The sequence below is a fragment of the Heloderma suspectum genome, chromosome 7 (assembly GCF_057233095.1).
Source record: "Heloderma suspectum isolate Gila_16-S chromosome 7, 16-S_ref, whole genome shotgun sequence".
Taxonomy (NCBI): domain Eukaryota; kingdom Metazoa; phylum Chordata; class Lepidosauria; order Squamata; family Helodermatidae; genus Heloderma; species Heloderma suspectum.
In genome coordinates, this window is record NC_139464.1 from 3,895,677 (window position 1) to 3,914,305 (window position 18,629).

Sequence of the window (18,629 nt, forward strand, 5' to 3'; positions counted from 1 at the left end):
AGGGCCCACCCCACACGGCGGCTCCAATCCGAGGGGTTGCCTACACACGCGCACTGGCATGCCCTTGGCCTTCTCACCTTCCTTCCCAGAGAGGAGTCGTCTCCTGCAGGCCACCCCTCTGCCCCACGCCCCTCTGCCCTCACCCATCACGTTACCCATGCAGCTGCCCCCCCTGCGAGCCCTGCAGCTTCCACGGGCGAGTTGGCAGGGGCAGCGAGCACTTCCCTCCCCCCGGGACGCCTGCAGCCAGTGCAAGTGTTTGGTAAGGATCGGGGGGCGGTGGGGGGGTGACGCAGGCAGCACTGCCAGCCCCCACTGTGGCAAAGGTCCCCTCCCCTGAGAACACCGTGCCGTGGCCCACACGTGGCCCTCTCCTGCTTCCGCAGCCACAGTGCCTCCGAGCACTACAACAGGGCCGTGGCGGTAGCGCTTCCTTCGGCTTCTGCCTCAGAACCCGCCTTCCCCTGAAGCCTTCCCCAACCGGGGGCCCTCCAGAGGTGTTGGACTACAACTCCCATCTTTCCCAGCTGGGGATAATGGAGTTTCAGTCCAGCAGGTCTGGAGCACGTTAGGTTGGGGAAGGCTGCCTTAGCTTCCCAGTCCTAAATGCCCGTGGCTACGAGCCCGAAGGGCCTGTGACGGCCTCTGCTTGCGTTCTTCCCTTGTTCCCCGCTGTCCACCTTTTCTCTCCTCTCCTCTCCTCTGCCCTTCTCCTCTCTCCTTTCCAAAGGTAGAGTGCAAGCTCCTTGCAGCCGGGACCTTTCCTTCCCCGCCTTTTTTGCTCTTGCCGCGTATGTTCCTCTCTGAAGTGCCACGGGCCAGCAGGGGAGTGGTACATTTGGGAGCGCGGGGGCTCATCCTGACAATCCCCTTAGCCATGCCCCCACGAAGAGTCCAAAATGCAGGCAAGGGCTGGATCCAGAGCAAGAAGCCGGCTCGAGCAGATGTCATCTCCACCCGGAGCAGGTCTTTTGGGAAGCAGATGGGTCTGAATTGCTCATTCAAGGCCAAGCCGCCCCCAAATACGTTGCGTTATTTCCGTGAGAGGTGGCTCACAGCAGCTGGGAAAATCCGTTTTCCCTCTAGCTACTGTCGTGCACATTGACATGACAGTAACAGCAGTGATAGTAACAGCAACAACACAGTGAAAGTGCCCCCTCTTGACGTCGAGTGCCCCTCTCCTATCTCTTGAACTGAGTGGCAGCATGACATAGTGGGCGGAGTACTGGATTTGTCGGATCCAGCCACCTCCTGTGCAGACTGCAAGCATAACTAACTCCTGCTGTGGCATACATGAATGGTGCCCCGTAAATGCTCAACATCCGTAAATAACAGGGCCTTGCCTCCCCCGTCCACAGGGTGGCACCGTGACATGCTCACCCGTGACATGCCCGCCCACGTCCTGCCAGAGCCCCGTCACTCCTCCTGGCCAATGCTGCCCGAAATGCACGGGCACCTGCCGCTACCACGGGCGGCTCTACCAGAGCGGGGAGGCCTTCAGTTTGCCACAAGACACGTGCCACACCTGCACTTGCCTGGTGAGTGAGGGGAGAGGGGGTGGCAACGAGTGGGGCAGGCTGACGAAGGGCCTGTGCCCAGCTTCCCTCGGCAGGCCAGCTGCACCCTCTCCTGGCAAGCCCAGCCCTGAATGCCACGGCCCACGCCCGGTAATGTCAAGGCTGGGCAAGCGCCATGCACTTCATGCACATTTTGGAGCATGTGCAGAAACTCCAGCTAGTTCCAAGCACAGGATCGCAGGACGCTGCCTCACGCTGAGTCAGACCGTCGAGTGCCGTATCGCCTGCCCTGACTGGCAGTGCCTCTCCCGGGTGTCAGGCTGGGGGCAACCCCAGCCCTTCTTGGAGATGCCGCTGGGGATCGGACCTGGGCCCTCCTGCATGCAAAGCAGGGGCCCCACCATTGAAGGGCAGCCCCTCGGGGGCAGAGTACAGCAGCCAGCAGGCACAAGTCAGAGAGACCACGGAACACTGGTCCTGACGTTGATTCGCTGTGAACTTGAAAGCCCAGTTCAGTTCAAAGTGCCAGTTTTAATTGGTAAAGCCCCTAGTGCGCTGGGCCCCACATACCTGAAGGCGCGCCCCTTTCTGTATTCCCTAGCCCCTTGTGGTCTTGGCATCTTTGGAAGGGAACCAGTCATGAGTCCCCATCTGAAACTCAGTCGGGTGGCGCTGGGTATATCCGGTTCAGGGCCTTCTCTGTAGGGGCACCTGCCTGGTGGACTGTCTCCCAAGGAGGGCCAGGCCCTCGAACTGCCTCCTGGCACATCAGGCCTATTTGAGACCCCTGTGTTGGTTGCCATTTTGTTTTGGACAGAAGTGAAGGTGCTGATACTGACCTGGGAACATGGAGGGGGGGTGCGTGCGTGTGTGTGTGCACGTACGCGCATGCACACTCAGGACAGAAGCTATGGCTCAGCATCCAAAACCTCATTCTTAGGAGCTGAACTCTGGTGTGGTGGCCTGCTAGTTTCCCCTCCCTCTCTCCTCCCTCCCCAGGCTGAAGTTGTGACCTGCCAGCCGCACCCTTGCCCACAGCAGTGCGCTCACCCCTTGCCCCCCACCCCTCCCGCCTGCTGCCCGGCCTGCGAGGGCTGCCTCTATGAGGGCCAGAAGTACGGCCACCGCCAGGCCTTCACCCCGCCCTCGGAACCCTGCCAGCGTTGCAGCTGCCTGCGTGGCAACGTCCTCTGCACCCCTGTGGCTTGTCCCCAGACGTCGTGTGCCACACCCAGCCGCAGGCCCGGCCAGTGCTGCCCACAATGCCCAGGTGAGGAACAAACTGGCCACACAGGGGCCTTGCTTGCGTGGAAGCCACACTGAATACAGGGGGACTTACTTCTGAGTAGGTGTGCACTGGATCAAGTGTGCTGGGCTGCAGTGGCCCTTTCCGCATGCCTCCCTCCCTCTAGGGTGGGCTGTCCGGGAAGGAGGCCAGACTGTGTGGTGTGTGGGAAGTCTGGTGGGATCAGAGAGGTGGGACAGGGGCTGGAGACGTGTGGTCAAGGCCGGGGGAGGCGGAACGGCATTGGGGGGAGCCCTGATTCACCTCTCCCTGCTCTCCCATAGTGTGCCAGCACGGAGGCCGTGAGTACCCCGAAGGTGCTCAGTGGCTCTCACCTCTGGACCCTTGTCAGCAGTGCTCCTGTGTGGTAAGACCCCCGCCCCAGCTTCCGTGCCAGAGCCGGGGCCTCCTGCCCTCCCTTTCTGCCTCCTCTTCTTGCCCTGCCCCGCCCCGCCCCCATGTACCATCCCAAACCTGGCGCGGTGCCAACCAACACCAGACATCCCAGGCACTCCATCCCATCCCGAGTGTTCCATCCCTTCCTTCCTTGTGCTTCGTCCCTTCCAAGCGTCTCTTGATCTGGCGGTCCGGGTGCCAAAGGCTCACGGTCTCCCTGCCTGTCCTGATGCCCCGCTGGCAGGGGTGCAGCTAGGTCTTAGGGGGGCCCTGCACCACATCTCTCCCCTTCCCCCTGCCTGGGTGGCAGGAAAGCTTGGAAGGAGTCCCTCCCCCCCTTAAAACTCTTTACAGAACTTGTCCAAAGAGTTTTAAAAGGAAGAAAGAGGGAGCCATTCGTGCTCTTCCTGAGGGCTGATCAGCGAGGGGAGGGAACAAGCGGATCCCTTTTTCTTTCTGTATTTAAAACAAAGGAAACGAGACCTGCTTCTCTTCTCCTTCTCCCCATTACTAGGCAGCAGGAAAGAACTGGAGGAGTCCCCCTTTCTTCTTTCGAAACTCTTCACGCAAGTTGTCAGGATAACATGTCCAAGCAGGTTTAAAAGCAGGAAGAGAGAAGGGCCCGCTCCGCACCCCGTGCCCGGCTTTCTGGGGCACTGGCGGCGGCGGCACCCCTGTCTTTTCTTTATGTCACTTTTTCTGGGGGGCCATATGTCCCCCACACACACCTTCAGTCCTTAGTGCAATGAAGGATCCGAAGGAGACCAGCGGGTCTCCCGGGCCTTTTACAGCCATGCAACCGGGAGCCTTTTAGCAGCAGGGTGAGAGATGTTTCCGAGACTCCCTCTTCTGCACAGCTCTTAAAAGGCACAGGAGTTGGCCACACTCCATCCTGGAAGAGATACTGGTGCGTGCAGATGCAGCCATAAGCCCATTTCCCCAGTACAGAGACCTGCAACACACCCGCAAGTTCTTTATAAATGTATGTTTCTGAAGGAGCCCCATCAGCAGCCTGACAAACCCAGCCCAAGCGGCCAACTCCATCTGCCCACACAGCCCCCGCCTTCTCCATCTCCTTGCAGAGCGGAGAGACCTCCTGCGAGTCGGTGCCCTGCGAGGACGCCCTCTGCTCCCACCCGGCTCCGGTGCCCGGCCAGTGCTGCCCTCCCTGCCGTGACTGCCTCTTCGACGGAGAGCGCTACGCCCATGGGGAGGCCTTTCAGCCGGAGTCTTGTCTCCAGTGTACCTGCCAGGTGGGCTCTCCCTCCCCTGAAGATCAGGCGCAGATTCCAGGAAGGGGTGCCGTGGCTTCTAGTTGCATGGTGCATGAGGCACTAGGGAGGGGGCTGACGGGAACCAGGTGGTTGGACCGATGCTCTTGCTTTTCCCCTTGCAGGGTGGGAATGTCCGCTGTGAGGTGATCCAGTGCCCTCCGACAACGTGCGCCCACCCAGTAACAGAGCCTGGGGTCTGCTGCCCCCGCTGCAAAGGTGCCAGCATGCGTAGCCTCCAAGGGGCTCTGTGTTGCAGCTTAGGGGAGACGCCTCCTTGTCCCCAACCCATCCCTGAGACCTAAACTGGTCCAGTAACCCAACACTGAGCCTGGTGACCTTATGAAAAGCATGGCTGATATGCCTCGTGTGCCCCAACCCCCGGCACTCAGAGCTTCTCAGCTGGCAGCCATGACAAAGGAAGGAGCCGCAGCTGAGAGGAAACTGCGCCCAGAAAGATTCATGCTCTTCCAGGCAGCAGATGTTCAGCCTAGAACGGCCCCAGCCAATTACCACCGCTTGGATCTAGTGCCCCTAGTCTCTTGGAGGTGGTAGCACAGGCGACAGAAGCGCAAGGGCAGTTTCCCCATGGCTGGGGGTGGCAGCTCACGGGGTCTGACTGCGGTCCCTGCCCCGTTCCACAGGCTGCACCTACGAGGGCCGGGAGCGTGCTGACGGCAGCAGGTGGCTCTCCTCCTCCGTGCCCTGCATGGCCTGCATGTGCGTGGATGGCGTGGCCACCTGTGCCGAGATTGTCTGCATCAGCTCCTGTGTCAACCAGATAGAAGTTCCTGGAGAATGCTGCCCACTGTGTGCAGGTATGGCGGAGAGGGGCGTGGCAGAGGGGGCACTCAGGCGAGCGGAAACAGATGCCGGGCAAGCGTGTGGAAGGGGAAGGGCTGGAGCCTCGTGGGCTGGTGTGTTGTGGGAGAGACTGGGAGCCAGGATGGCTGGACAGGGAGGGAGTCCTTTCTCCTTCTTTAGGAAGAGTGGGCCGAGAAACCAGGACATCATCTCTGGGAGTAGAGCGGGCAACCCAAGCAGAGAATAGGTGGGGAGTGGAAGTCCGGGATTCTTTTTGTTGCACACTTTATGACCCACAAAGCCAACTGCAACCCCACCAGCCACGTTTCGTGACTTGACCCATCGCCCATTTTTGCAGGCACAGGCCAGCAGCAAAACCAGAGGACTCCGAGGCCCTGATGGGCCACCATACACATGTGTGGTTGATGGGTTGCATGTGGCTCAGCGGGTCACACATTTTCAGGCCTGATGTGGTGATCCACATCAGATCACCACATCACATCAGAGAGCCAGCGTGGTGTAGTGGCTAGAGTGCTGGACTAGGAGCTGGGAGACCCGGGTTCTAGTCCCCACTCGGCCATGGAATTCACTGGGTGACTTTGGGCCAGTCACAGACTCTCAGCCCAACCCACCTCACAGGGTTGTTGTTGTGAGGATAAAATGGAGGAGGAGGAGGACTACGTACGCCTCCTCGGGTTCCTTAAGGAGGAAAAAAGGCGGGATATAAATGGAATGAATGAATAAAATCCAAGCGTCCAGCATAGACAAAGCAGGGGATTCGGGGGGAGAAATGTGTCTTCCATTTATTTTGACACAGCCCGGCCAGGAATAATTAAAGAGCGCCTCTTCCTTCAGACCACTTGGGCTCGCTGTGAAGACCTGAATATGTTCCTCCCAGTGTCTTTTCTGGTAGATGTCCTGCCCCGTCATGCACATGCATGAGAATGTCAGGGAAAGTTTGTTTTATGTATTGACGCTTGCCTGAAGGACGGAACCAGGTCTGGTCTTCATGGTCAAGGGGGTGATCTGCATGATTGGAGATGGGCAATAGGTGTTGTTGTTTTTTTCTCAGAGAGTTCAAGGTGGCTTGGAAAAGGTTGGCTGTTCATGGTGCACATGCCCACATCTGCTTTTGGTCAACAGCTTCAGCAGGTTTTGTGCATTATTTTGAGGACCCGCAAAACCTGTTTGCCCAGAGGCAGTGGTGGGACAAAAGAAAGATGTATGTTAGCTATGGGAAGCAATGCCTCTTTCAAATCACTTCCAAATACTGTCTGTCTCCTGCCTAAAGGTTTTGTATTTTCCCCTCCCAATATTTCTGACTCACAAAACAGAAGGAAAACTCACCCATCTCTTTGAATTTCTGGATAGTTGACATCCCTAACTGAACCCATTGTTTTGGCTGGGGAGGGCTGGGAGCCAGAACTCCTGGGTTCCATCTTCATCCCTGGGAGGGGAGCCAGCATCCCCACTCTCTCTCCCTCCTCCCCACACCCTGTAGTTCTTCCTCCTTGAGGCCCTGGAGCAGATCCCTTTGTCTCGCTGTGCCCCAGCTTCCCCCACCCCTCTCTACCCTCCTTCAAGCCAGGGATTCTACTGGAGCCACGTAGGGTTCCATTTTACATCGCCCCCTCCCCAAACCCCAACCTTGGCTTCTCTCCTCCCAGATTGCAGTCACGAGGGCCATGTGTATGGACCAGGTGAGAGTTTCCAGCCAGGACAGGACCCCTGCGAAATCTGCACCTGTGAGGTGAGGACCAAGGTCCTTGAAGAATTATGGGGTGGGTGTACCTTGAGGTCATCTTGTCCACCCCCTGCCTTGACAGACTCCTATACCCAAACAGCCCCTAAAGCAGCTTTCCCCAACCTGGTGCCCTCCGATGTTTTAAGATGACAACTCCCAGGATTCCTGACCATTGGCCACGTTGGCAGGGGCTGATGGGAGCTGAAGTCAAAAACATCTGGAGGGTGCCAGGCTGGGAAGGCCCTCAAAGGCCAGACTCCCATCCCATATCCATCTCGCCCCTCCCCTGCCATTTCCTGCAAGCAAGGCTCATCCTGAATTATTCTTGGGATCCACTGATGTTTCTTGCCAAGTTGGAAATAACTTAGGCGCATTTCTTCAAATAGAGATTGACTCATGCAATTACTTCTTTGGCCACTAGAGGCCAGTGTATAACAAGCCAGCCCAGAGGCTGAGGAACTGCACAGCCAGGAAGGCTGTGCAACATCAGAAGGCCGGAGCGGCCCTGCTAGGTCAGACCGGGAGTCCAGTGCAGTGCGGTTCCACGAGGAGGGATTAGGGGCGGGATATGTTTCCACCACTTTTCTCCCTGGGAAACACCGGCTCAGTTCGCACCACAGAAAAAACAGACAGAAAATGGAGTGTTGGTCTATTAGAGAATACCAAACTCTTGTTTGGCACAGTGCCTTCCTTAGGAGCAACTAGAAGTCACCAAGTGGGGAGCAAGGTTTCGGGTTTCACATAACTCTTCCTCAGGCTGGCTGTTGAACTCCTCCATGATCGGTGCTCCGCTTGTGGGCTTGTTTCCGCATTAATGAGGTGCTTCCTTTAACAAGTTCCCCTCTAAAAGGGAATGTCCATCCCTGTGATGGGTTGGATCTGCTTCCCATGCAGAGCCAAGCAAGTCTGCTGGCCGGAAAGGGCTCCGCTTCAAGAAGCAGGGTGGATCTGCCCCTCAGCAAGCAGCCCAGCCTGCCTGCCTGTGACCGCTTCATGCTCGCCAGCAGTTCCCCACCACTCTCGTCTGGAACAGCTGTGCACTGCACAAAGCAGAAGCACTTGCCGGCAGCCGGAGGAAGAGGGATGAGGACCGGTAACCTGGCCCTCCTCTTCCCAGAAAACATCCATGTGGCCCAGGAAGGAGAGCACCCAGGGCCAGACAGGGACAGGGCTGGACATTTTGCTCACATGACGCCATCCACCACCAGCCCAGCTCCTCCCCGGCTAGATCCCTTAAGAATGCATCACCACGCCTCCTGCTCTGTGCATGTCAAGGGAGCATCACTGAAAGAGCCCTTGGCCTGTCTGTCCCCTTCTCTTTCCCTCCCCAGCTGATGTCAGACAGAGAGCAGCATCTGCAGTGCTACCGCAGGCAGTGCCCCAGCCTCGTGGACTGCCCCCGGGAACAGATCCAGCCCCCTGGCCCCGGGCACTGCTGCCCCACCTGTGCACGTGAGTCTGCCCCCACTGCCAAAAGGCCGAGGCGCCTCCCCTGCAGCTCAGTGACCGGCACCAAGAGCTTTACACTAAAACAGGCTGGTATGTTTGGCCCCTCCCCATTTGCATTTGGCCCCGCCCATCCCTGGAATACACCCTCCCCATGAGAGCATCTCCAAGATTGTATTCTGCCCTCGGGCTGAAAGAGGTCCAAACTTAATAGGAATAAATGCCAAGTTCTGCACCTGGGAAAAAGAAACCAAATGCACAGTTACAAGATGGGGGATACTTGGCTCAACAATACTGCAAGCGAGAAGGATCTTGGAATTGTTATAGATCACAAGCGGAATATGAGCCAACAGTGTGATATGGCTGCAAAAAAGGCAAATGCTATTTCTTGTTGCATTAATAGAAGCATAACTTCCAAATTCCATGAAGTCCTAGTTCCCCTCTACTCAACACTGGTTAGGCCTCACCTGGAGTACTGTGTCCAGTTCTGGGCACCGCACTTTAAGAAGGATGCAGACAAGCTGGAGAGGGTTCAGAGGAGGGCAATGAAGATGATCAGGGGACTGGAAACAAAGCCCCAAAGGCTGAGGGGAGATATGAGAGTGCTCTTCAAGTACTTGAACGGTTGTCACAGAGAGGAAGGCCAGCATCTCTTCTCGACCATCCCAGAATGCAGGACACAGAATAATGGGCTCAAGTTCCAGGAAGCCAGATTCCAGCTGAACATCAGGAAAAACTTCCTGACGGTTAGAACAATAGGACAATGGAACCAATTCCCTAGGGAGGTGGTGGGCTCTTCCATACTGGAGGCATTCAAGATGAGGCTGGACAGCCATCTGTCCGGGATGGTCTGACTTGGATTCCTGCACTGAGCAGGGCGTTGGATTCGATGGTCTTATAGGCCCCTTCCAATCCTACTAATCTATGATTCTGTGACCCCTGGGTTAGGTGTTGCAGCATTGAAGCTGAGAGTGTGAGCCCTGCAAGTCTCTGGTTCAAATCTCCCTCTCCATGAGCGCGTTAAGTGTCTGTTGGCAAGCCAACAGCTCTTAGTCTCAACCCCAACCCCCCATCTGCCCTTTGAAGATCATAATAACACTAGCCTATCTCACAGGGCTGTTGTGAGGATTGCTAAGGTCATGTATATGAATTGTGCTGAGCATTTAGGCAAAATGCCTTTTAAGTGCTTATTGTTCCTGCATTTCTGCTGACTGTGTTTTGCAGAAGCCCTGAGCAACTGCACCTCCAGCCTGCTGGGCAACGAGGTTCACGCCACTGATGAGCCCTGCTACACCTGCCAGTGCAAGGTGAGCCCACCATGCAACTTAAAAGCACATAGGCAAGTGTGTGGAGGATGGAGTGGGGCCACAATTCTTGGCCCCTCCCCTACCAGCACCCCTCCCCCCCACATCCACACATTGCTCATGGGTGTCCAAAAGGAGACGCCTCGGAGCAGCTCCACGCACTTGGGACCCCGAGCCACTGTCTCTCTTGAGGAATGCCCAAACATCAGCGCTTGCTGCCGTCTCTGATGCTGCATGCTCAAAACTAATCTCAGGAGTTGGGCATGCCTGGGGCAGCAGTGTGTTTCTCTCCCTTGTGAACGTGAAGGGACAAGCCGCCCAAATGACTGCTGGTGCTGGCAACGTGATTAAGGGGTGCCAATCTGAGAACTGCATCTCGGGATCCCCTGAAAGGTCTCTTAGGATGCCAGGGCACCCCCCACCCCCTTTGGCTATGGGACAGCTGATCACGGCAGCTCAGTGAGCCTGAGCAGGCTCTGAACCTGTTTGGAAGCCATCCAGTGGCACTGGCAACATGGCGCCCATGTTTATGGACAGGGTCCCTGCACTCCCTGACACTGGCCACCTCCAGACTCCTGCCTGCCTGCCTCTCCCCACACTTCCCTTTCCACAACCACAGCATCCTTTCTTCAAAATGCTAACATCCTCCTCCTGCTTTGAAATATCAGGTTTAGAATTAAGGATGCAGATCCAAGTATTCAAAATCAATAACTTAGTGGAGATCCCCATGATCTGCTCTTAGAGTTGCCGGCTCTCTTGAAGTTCTCAGGACTCAGGGCAAAGCCTGCCACGTGGGTAGTGGCATTCTATAGTTCCATCACTTGCTGGCACTGGACTCAGTTGTATCTAGTTGGAGGCCCACGTTCCCTGTTGCTGCTTTGTTCATGCTGGAGAGAGATGAAAAACATCTGGTGGGTGGTGTGTCCTCCAAGCCATCCCGGACACCCCCAAGCCTGTCTGTGACATCCCAGCCCAGCTGCTGTCCATTTCCCTGCAGGATCTGACCTGGGTTTGTGTGCACCAAGGATGCCCGCTGTTGAGTTGTCCCTCTGTGGAGCACTTCACCCCTCACGGTGCCTGCTGCCCGATCTGTGATGGTGAGATCTCTCTCCCCTCCTTCTCACCCCCCTCTCAGTGTCCTGAACATGCTAGGTACCCTTGGTGTTTGTGCAGCCATGATCCCACGGTGATGGACCGCCTGGGACTTGAAGGGGTGTGTGTGGGCGGGCGGAGAAGGCTAGATGGCATCTCCAACGGAGGAGCGGGAAGGCTCAGCCCCATGAATTCCACATGTGAAAACTTCTCCCTGGTTTCATCTCCCCTGGTCCAGCAAGCACTGATTCTGTCTCACACATTCCATGTGTGTGTGTGATTTCTGAATTGTTAGACGGTCTCAGTCATGCAAAATTCACACGGGGTCTGAAGGGATCACTGAGGCCATGTGGCCCAAACCCAGTCTTCTGCCTCCAGGCAGGGCTATTTACCCACCACTCCCCCCCACCCCCCCGATGAACCTGTCCACAAAGGCCACAAGCGGAGGGCAACAACCAGCCTCATTGAAGAGGGACTCACTTCCCCTGCAACGCTGCCCCCAGCTGCTACGTGATATGGCAGGCTGGGGGGCTTAAATAATTGCAGGTAGGATCAGCTCACAGGTTGGTACCCCAGCCTGCCATTTTGAGGGGTAAATCTTCACCAGGGCAGATTTCCTCAAAGGGGAGGGCTCCAGACTGCTCTTTCAGTGCTGGAGCCCCCTCTCAAAATCAGCTTCTGGTCTAGTCAATTTTACACTGGCAGCCCAATCCTGTAGATCAGTCTTTCTTAATTTGGTGTCCTCCAGACGTGTTGGACTACAACAGACTGCTGGCTGCAGGATGCTGGTTGTTGGAGTCCAACAATCCAGAGGGCACCAGGTTGGGAAAGGCTGCTACAGATGTTTACTCATACATAAATCCCGCTAATTTCACTTCTTGGTAAGTGTGCCTAGACATGCAGTCATTTTTCCCTTTGGAGTGAAATTGATTAGACCAAAATTGATTAGACCTGCCTAGTGGCCTGTCGACTCTGAAGCATACAGATATTTATAGCTCCTTTTTTCTTTTAAGCTTACAAGCTGCCGCCCCAATCCCCAGGCACGGTGTCCTGATTTGGCAAGGGGGTGTCCTTGCTTGCCTCCTAATGCCCACTCTTTCAATCCTCCCTTTTTCAGAGTGTGTGATTGAAGTTGAGGGGCGACGGGTGTCCGATGGGGAGACCTGGAAGGACAGTGCCGACAGCTGTGTCTCCTGCTCGTGCAACGTAAGGCTGGGTGGGGTTATCTGCCAAGACCCCAACCCATAAGGATGTTGGGATGTGTTTCTGATAGTTGAGCAATTGGAAGAATTATAGAATCATAGAATAGTAGGGTTGGAAGGGGCCTACAAGGCCATCAAGTCCAATCCCCTGCTCAGTGCAGAAGTCCACACATATCACTGATGAGGGTGTTGGCAGTATTTCTCTGTCCTGTAACTGAAACCCTAGGGCTAGTTGATAGATTCTCACTGTTCCCATTTTACAGAGGAGGAGACAGAGGCTGAGAAATGGTCATTTGCAGGATGGCCACGGATTTGCAAAGACTAAATCCTGGAACCAGTGCTCCTGTCTGCTGGAGGATGCACTGTCCATTGGGCACGGGAATATTTTAGCCTAGTATATTCCAAGTGCCTTTAATAGCTGACATCTTTATAAATCTGCTTGTAATTGTTGATACTATCCAGGGCTGTGCAGGTGGGGCAGGAAACAACCTGAAAATGGGGGGGAGGGGCAGAGCAGAAGAGAAGGCAGGAAAGATGACTAGATCAGATCAGCCCTCCTGCCCCCACCGTTCTGATGTCTGCCTCTTTGTCTGATGTTCAGCTGGGTCACATTGAGTGCCAGATCCAGGAATGTGTGCCTGTAGTGTGCCAAGACGGTCTGATGAAGGTGCAGGTGCCCGGACAGTGCTGCGCTGAGTGCCAAGGTAGGAATGGCAACCTAGTGGCCGAGCTAATAGAATCTGTGTGGCAGGAAGCGGGGCCTTTTTTGTTGTGGCACCCAAACTGTGGGATTTTTTAAACAAAGGGAGTCTCCGGAACATATCATCCTGCTGGCAAGTGACAAAGACATTTCTGTTTTGGCACACTTCTGCCAGCGGTGGACATTACACAGATATTATCCCTTGGACGTACTACGTTTGCTTCTCTTTTTGCATGTAACTTTGCTTCTCCTGCGTATTTTTCTTCTCAACTCACCACATGTGCTATGGCTATGTTCTTACTGCTATGTCATTTTATAGCATGCTGTTTTTAATATCCAGTATTCATAACTGTTTTTGTGGTACATTTGGGCTGCTGCTGCTGTTTCATGGTTATGAGATTTTATTTAAAGGTAGCAATTTTCTTGTTTACTGAAGTGTCCTGGGTTTTAGATGCCTCTTTGCTGCCTCTGAAAATGGAGATTGCCACATAAGCTGTCATGGCTACCAGCCACTGATCGGCTCCCTCCACCCTGCCCCATGAATGGGTCTAATCCCTTTTCAAAGCCATCTCAGGGCTGAGAGCTGATGTGGCAGAGTGGCTCAGACGAAGTCTCTGGTTCAAAGCTCCCATCTGCCACCCCTCCTCAGTGGATCCCTCTGGTGGGCAGTCCACCCTTTTTGCTTATTTAAAGTGCTCTTTGTTTGATGGTACATTTAAGCTAGGGTTGGGCAACCTCTGGCCCTCCAGATGTTTTGGCCTACAACTCCCATCAGCCATAGCCAGCATAGCCAACAGTGAGGGATCACAAGAACATCAGAAGAGCCCTGCTGGATCAGACCAAAGGTCACACAGCGGCCAACCAGCTGTCGGCCAGGAACCCACAAGCAGGACGTGAGTGCAAGAGCACCCTCCCACCCATGTTCCCCAGCAACTGGTGGAAGCTGTAGGCCAAAACATCCGGAGGGCCATGAGTAGCGTATCCCTGGTTTAAACAATCATTTGGCACTTGATTTTAAAAACAACCACCAACAATAGTTTGTTTTTAGGCTGCAAAACTGCTGTGGGGAGAGGGCTCAGCGATGTCCCAGGTGCCCAGAAAAAAGCCAGGGGCTTCCTTGGTAGTGGCAGGACAGACTCCACAAAAGGACGAAGGAAACTGCCAATCCTTTTAAACCATTTATTCTGTAAATCCAAGACCACGTGCATTTTGAGCGACTGTGCTTCCTAAGAGATTGTTTCTATATGAACTAGTTCAGCCTTCCCCTCCAGAGGGGTTGGACAGCAACTCCCATCATCCCCAGCCAGCCAACATGGCCATTGGCTGTGCTGGCTGGGGCGGGGGAGTTGTAGTCCAACCCCTCTGGAGGGCACCAGATTGGAGAAGGCTGATCTAGGCCATTCAGCCGAGCGATGCAGTCGCCCAGGGAAGAGCTGTCGCTGGAAACACGGGGGCCTTGGGTTTACAGAGCGAATCACCTGCAGCAGTCGGCACCTGCTTGCTTGCTTGCTTGTGCAGGCGCCCAGCCAAACAGCCCCTTCCGCCTCCCGCGGCAGAACCTGTGAGCTCGGTCCTCCGGAGTAGTCCCTACCTGTGACAGCCACATGGCAAGGGTTCCCTTCCCAGAGCGGAGCCGCTCCTGCCTTTATGCACATCCAGACCTTTGCCTGAATCTCTGAACCCCCCGATTTGCTGTATAGACTTGCCAAGCAGGGCAGAGGCCGCCATCGCCACGTCAGGGGGTAGAGAGTCCCACGCGCTGCCTTTGTGGTGCAAGATGAGGAGGGCCACTGCTGGCCAGTCGAGGGGCGATCTGAGAGGCAGGAACTGGCGAACTTTAGAGATCTCTCGACAGAGGAGGCTGGTGGCTCTGATGTCAATGGGGTGGTGAATCTGCTCTGGGTTTCAGTCGGAACCAATCAGAACTCTAAAGGAGGCATCCTTGGATAGCTCCGCACCTTGGATAGCTCCTTTGGAGTTCTGACTGGTTCTGACTGAAACCTGGAGCGGCTTTACCACCCCAGTGACATCGGAGCCACCAGCCTCCACTGCCTCTCAAAGACACACCTGTTTACTTAGACTTTCCCTGACTTATAACTGCCCTGCTCAGTTTTGCTGTTTTTGTAACATTTTTAATGTATTTCTAAATATTTTTCCATTGTATTTTTCTATAAGCTGCTTAGAGATCTGATAATATCAAGCGGTATACAAATAAATAAATAAAGCAAGCAAGCAAGCATATGTCTCTGTGCCACTACAGGAAAAGAAACCTCTGCTGTAGTGCTGGGGTAGGAAGAAGGTAGACTGGGGTCTACTGGTAGACCTCTGGGTGATTTTCAGTAGATAGGCAATGGTTTCTGACTCCAACTAAAAGCTTCTTTTCTCGTAAATTAGATTGCTGAAAAAGAACTCTTGGGGATGGGGGAGGATCCAGGAGTGGATTTTTTGTGCGGTTCTGGTACTGGTCACAAATTCCTGGGCTGACCACATGCTCAGAGTGTCAGGAGTGCTTCTGAGCTCAGGGAGTGGGAGAGTAGTTCAGATTCTGAAGAAGAACTGCCAGACATGGGGGAGGTATGTTCCCACGCTAGTCCAGACATGGCTAGGCAGGCTCCTCAGGTTTCGAAGGTCCAGCTGCAGGAGGAAGGCCCCTCTTCACCTGCCTCTGTCAGAGACAGCGAACAGGGAGAGGAGGTGTTTGGCGAGTCTGAATTAATAAATGCAAGGTGCAGACGCAGAGCCAAGAGGGAGATCGCTGGGGCGGAACTTAGAAGGTCTACCCGATTGGCCCTGCATGAACTGCGGCGCTTAGAAGCCGAGAGAGAGAGAGAGAGACCTCCCCCCACCTCTTAAGTTAGGCTAGTGAGCCCGCCTTTCTTTCAAACAGTGGGCAACTTTCATAGCTACTTTCTGAACCCACTGAAGGCATTTCCTTGCAGTCTGAGAGTCACTGAGAATTTGCATCTGTATGACCCTTTGTGGTAATGGATTAAAAGCTGTAGATTGAAGCCTCTTGCCTGTGTTTGATTTCGGTGTTTGAAGTTCACTGTGGGTAAAAGGAATCCTGACACAGAGGCACCCTCTTCCTTCATTCTTAGTGTATATCTGCCTGCCTGAGATTTTGTGCGTGCCTCTGGTTAGTGGAACTCAGGGTTCTTGTAGTCAAGTCAAGTCTTTATTACGGTCCAATTTCCAAAGTAGCCCAATAATCAACATAAAATACGTAGACCAAAGACAAGAAATAGAGCAATATGTATATGAAGCCAAAACGTTATAAAAGTTCTAAACATTTCAGAAAAGTTCTAAACATTAGATAGGTTATTATTATTTATTTATTACATTTCTATACCGCCCAATAGCCAGAGCTCTCTGGGCAGCTTACAAAGGTTGGGTGAATTCTTGATGGATTTTGCTTGCTGCTGCAAAAAAATTGGCACCAATAGGAGCGGCAGCTGCCTTTTTGTCAGAAAGAAATAAAAGGACATAAAATGCATCCGAGCGTCCTGGCAATTCGAACAGAATGGGATCGATAAAAGTTTTACGAATGTCACGATAAAAAAGACAGTACAGGAGAACATGGGTCACTGTTTCCATCCCTCCTGAGTCACATGGACACTTCCGTTCATGATAAGGAATTTTACAAAATCTGCCCTCCAGGGCAGCTGAAGGAAGGGAATTAAAACCTGCCAACGTAAAAGCTCTACGATACTTCTGGACCGAGAGTGAATATAGATAATTTGCTGGTCTGGGAAGTCGAAGTGCAGTGTCAATTAAAACGGAATATGAGGTTAAGCTCAAGTCGACTTGATATTCGATATTGGCTAGGCGTTGTCTGAGCATTGCTTTGGCCTTCTCATATCCCAGAGAGATCAAATAACTGGGGGAGAGCCCATAAAACAGGAGCTTTTGAAATAAAACTTTACTCCAGAAAGATTGAAACACATCTTAAAGGATTAATGGCGCTAGGCCTGCTGGGGGGATTAACTTTAGCCAGAAGTTAAAAATGGCAAGCCAGGCCCTAGTTTGAACCTTCCGGAGACCAACTTCTAGTCTCAAAGCGGCATTGGAGACACAGCGGGGCACCTGGAGGAGAGCATTCTGGAATTTGGATTGTACTGCTTCCACGGGGATAAAACTGGGGTAGGGGCCAAGTTGTGCCCCATACAGGAGTTGGGCTAGTGATTTGGCCCCAAACAGCTTTACTGCTGCCGGTACATAGTGACCTCCTCTTGTACGGAAGAAATTTAAGATAGCTATGGCACTTCTTTGGGCTGTCTGAGTGACATATCCTGCGTGCACCTTCCTGCCACCATTGGCTTGGAAAACAACGCCCAGGTATGTAATGATCTTTGCCTGCTCAGTCTTATGGCCACTAACAAGCCAGCTGTATGTCCTCGGTCTTTTAGCGAAGACTATGGCCTTTGTCTTCTGATGATTTATTTGCAGATGTTCATCGTGACCATATTGGGCCAGGCCCCGCAGGGCTCACTTCACGCCTATGGGTGACTGAGGCAGGATTACCACGTCATCGGCATAAAGTAGCACCAAGAGGTTCTATCAGCTAACTTGGGAGGGTGGATGCCAGAGCGGTCAAGAGCTTTAACTAATGAGTTCACGTAAAAGTTGAACAACAGAGGAGCAAGATACAACCTTGCTTTCTACCTTTAGGTGTTGAAACAGGACTAGACAGCAAACCCGCAGGGTTGTATGTAATTTTTAGAGTGGTGCTTTCATGTAACTTATGCATAAGAAGTAGTAGGTGGCAATCCATCGAGGTAGCCTCAGTTTTGTACCACAGTTTGTCTCTAGAGATGGAATCAAAGGCAGATCTGAGATCTACAAAAGCTGTGAACAGGAATGTTTTAGACTTACTGCTGTATTTCTCCACAAGATGTTGAAGGATTAAAGCTTGCTCCACAGAGGATCGACCTGATCCAAAGCCAGCCTGTTCATCCACCAGAATGTTTCCATGCTCCATCCAAGTTTGAAATTTCCAATAGCGATGCGTGGCATATAGCTTGCCAATGATGGTAAGCAAGTTGATTGGGCAGTAATTGGCTGGGTCATCTTTCCTTCCCTTTTTAAAGATGGGGACGATGATGTCCAAGCCGCAAGCTGGAGGACTATGGGCAGTTCGATGTGAAAAGAGTAGCTAGAATAGGAGCCCACCAATTAATATTACTCTTAATTAGCTCTGGGGGTATATAGTCGCAGCCAGGGGCCTTGCCAGGCTTTCATTGGTTTACCAGGTCAGTGATCTTGGAAACTGAGGCAGGAGGCCATTCATTAAGGGGTCCTGAGACTCCATCCGAAAAGTGGGTGCCTCCTGTACCGCATATAGTGCACGGAAATGTGTCTCCCGTGTCTCAGAAGAAATATGACAGCCCAGACATGTTGGGCCACAGGTAGGAAGCATTGTAGTCAGACGCCGGAAGGAGGCCGTATCCTTGGACCTCACAGCATGAATAAGCTGTTCCCACCCCACTTTTTGAGCACACTTCTTTTTGGCCTTAAGCGCGGTTTTATAACATTTTTTGCACAGTATTAGGTCAGCCGATGAAACCACTAAGGGATTTTCCTTGTGGGCCCTAAATTTAGCAATCAGGCCTTTCTTAGCATAAATATAGTCCTGGTCAAACCAGCTCTTGGATCTGAACTGGATAGTCTGATGCTTCCCCGAGTTTTTAACTGTTAAATGAGCCTTTAGTGCGTTGATCAGAGTCTCATAAACATCTAGAATTCCAAGTTTGTGCCCGTTGTGAGAATGGAAGAATGGATCTTGTGGGAATGATCAGCATTTAGCAACTTCATAACAGACCTGTCCACCTTCTCAATTCGTCTGATCTTAGTGGTTCTGATATCAGCCTC

General features: G+C 53.4%; 1 protein-coding gene across 1 annotated transcript in view; it reads left to right on the top strand.

Moving 5' to 3' along the window:
• Positions 1 to 18,629, top strand: part of KCP (kielin cysteine rich BMP regulator) — an 84,903-nt gene that overhangs the window by 57,057 nt on the left and 9,217 nt on the right. The window contains exons 40-51 of the mRNA XM_084811422.1: positions 1,359 to 1,538; positions 2,517 to 2,787; positions 3,087 to 3,169; positions 4,281 to 4,451; positions 4,595 to 4,688; positions 5,114 to 5,287; positions 6,941 to 7,023; positions 8,349 to 8,469; positions 9,688 to 9,770; positions 10,765 to 10,864; positions 11,977 to 12,065; positions 12,663 to 12,765. Of these exons, the coding sequence (XP_084667548.1) occupies positions 1,359 to 1,538; positions 2,517 to 2,787; positions 3,087 to 3,169; positions 4,281 to 4,451; positions 4,595 to 4,688; positions 5,114 to 5,287; positions 6,941 to 7,023; positions 8,349 to 8,469; positions 9,688 to 9,770; positions 10,765 to 10,864; positions 11,977 to 12,065; positions 12,663 to 12,765 (1,552 nt within the window). The remainder of the gene's footprint in view (positions 1 to 1,358; positions 1,539 to 2,516; positions 2,788 to 3,086; positions 3,170 to 4,280; positions 4,452 to 4,594; positions 4,689 to 5,113; positions 5,288 to 6,940; positions 7,024 to 8,348; positions 8,470 to 9,687; positions 9,771 to 10,764; positions 10,865 to 11,976; positions 12,066 to 12,662; positions 12,766 to 18,629) is intronic.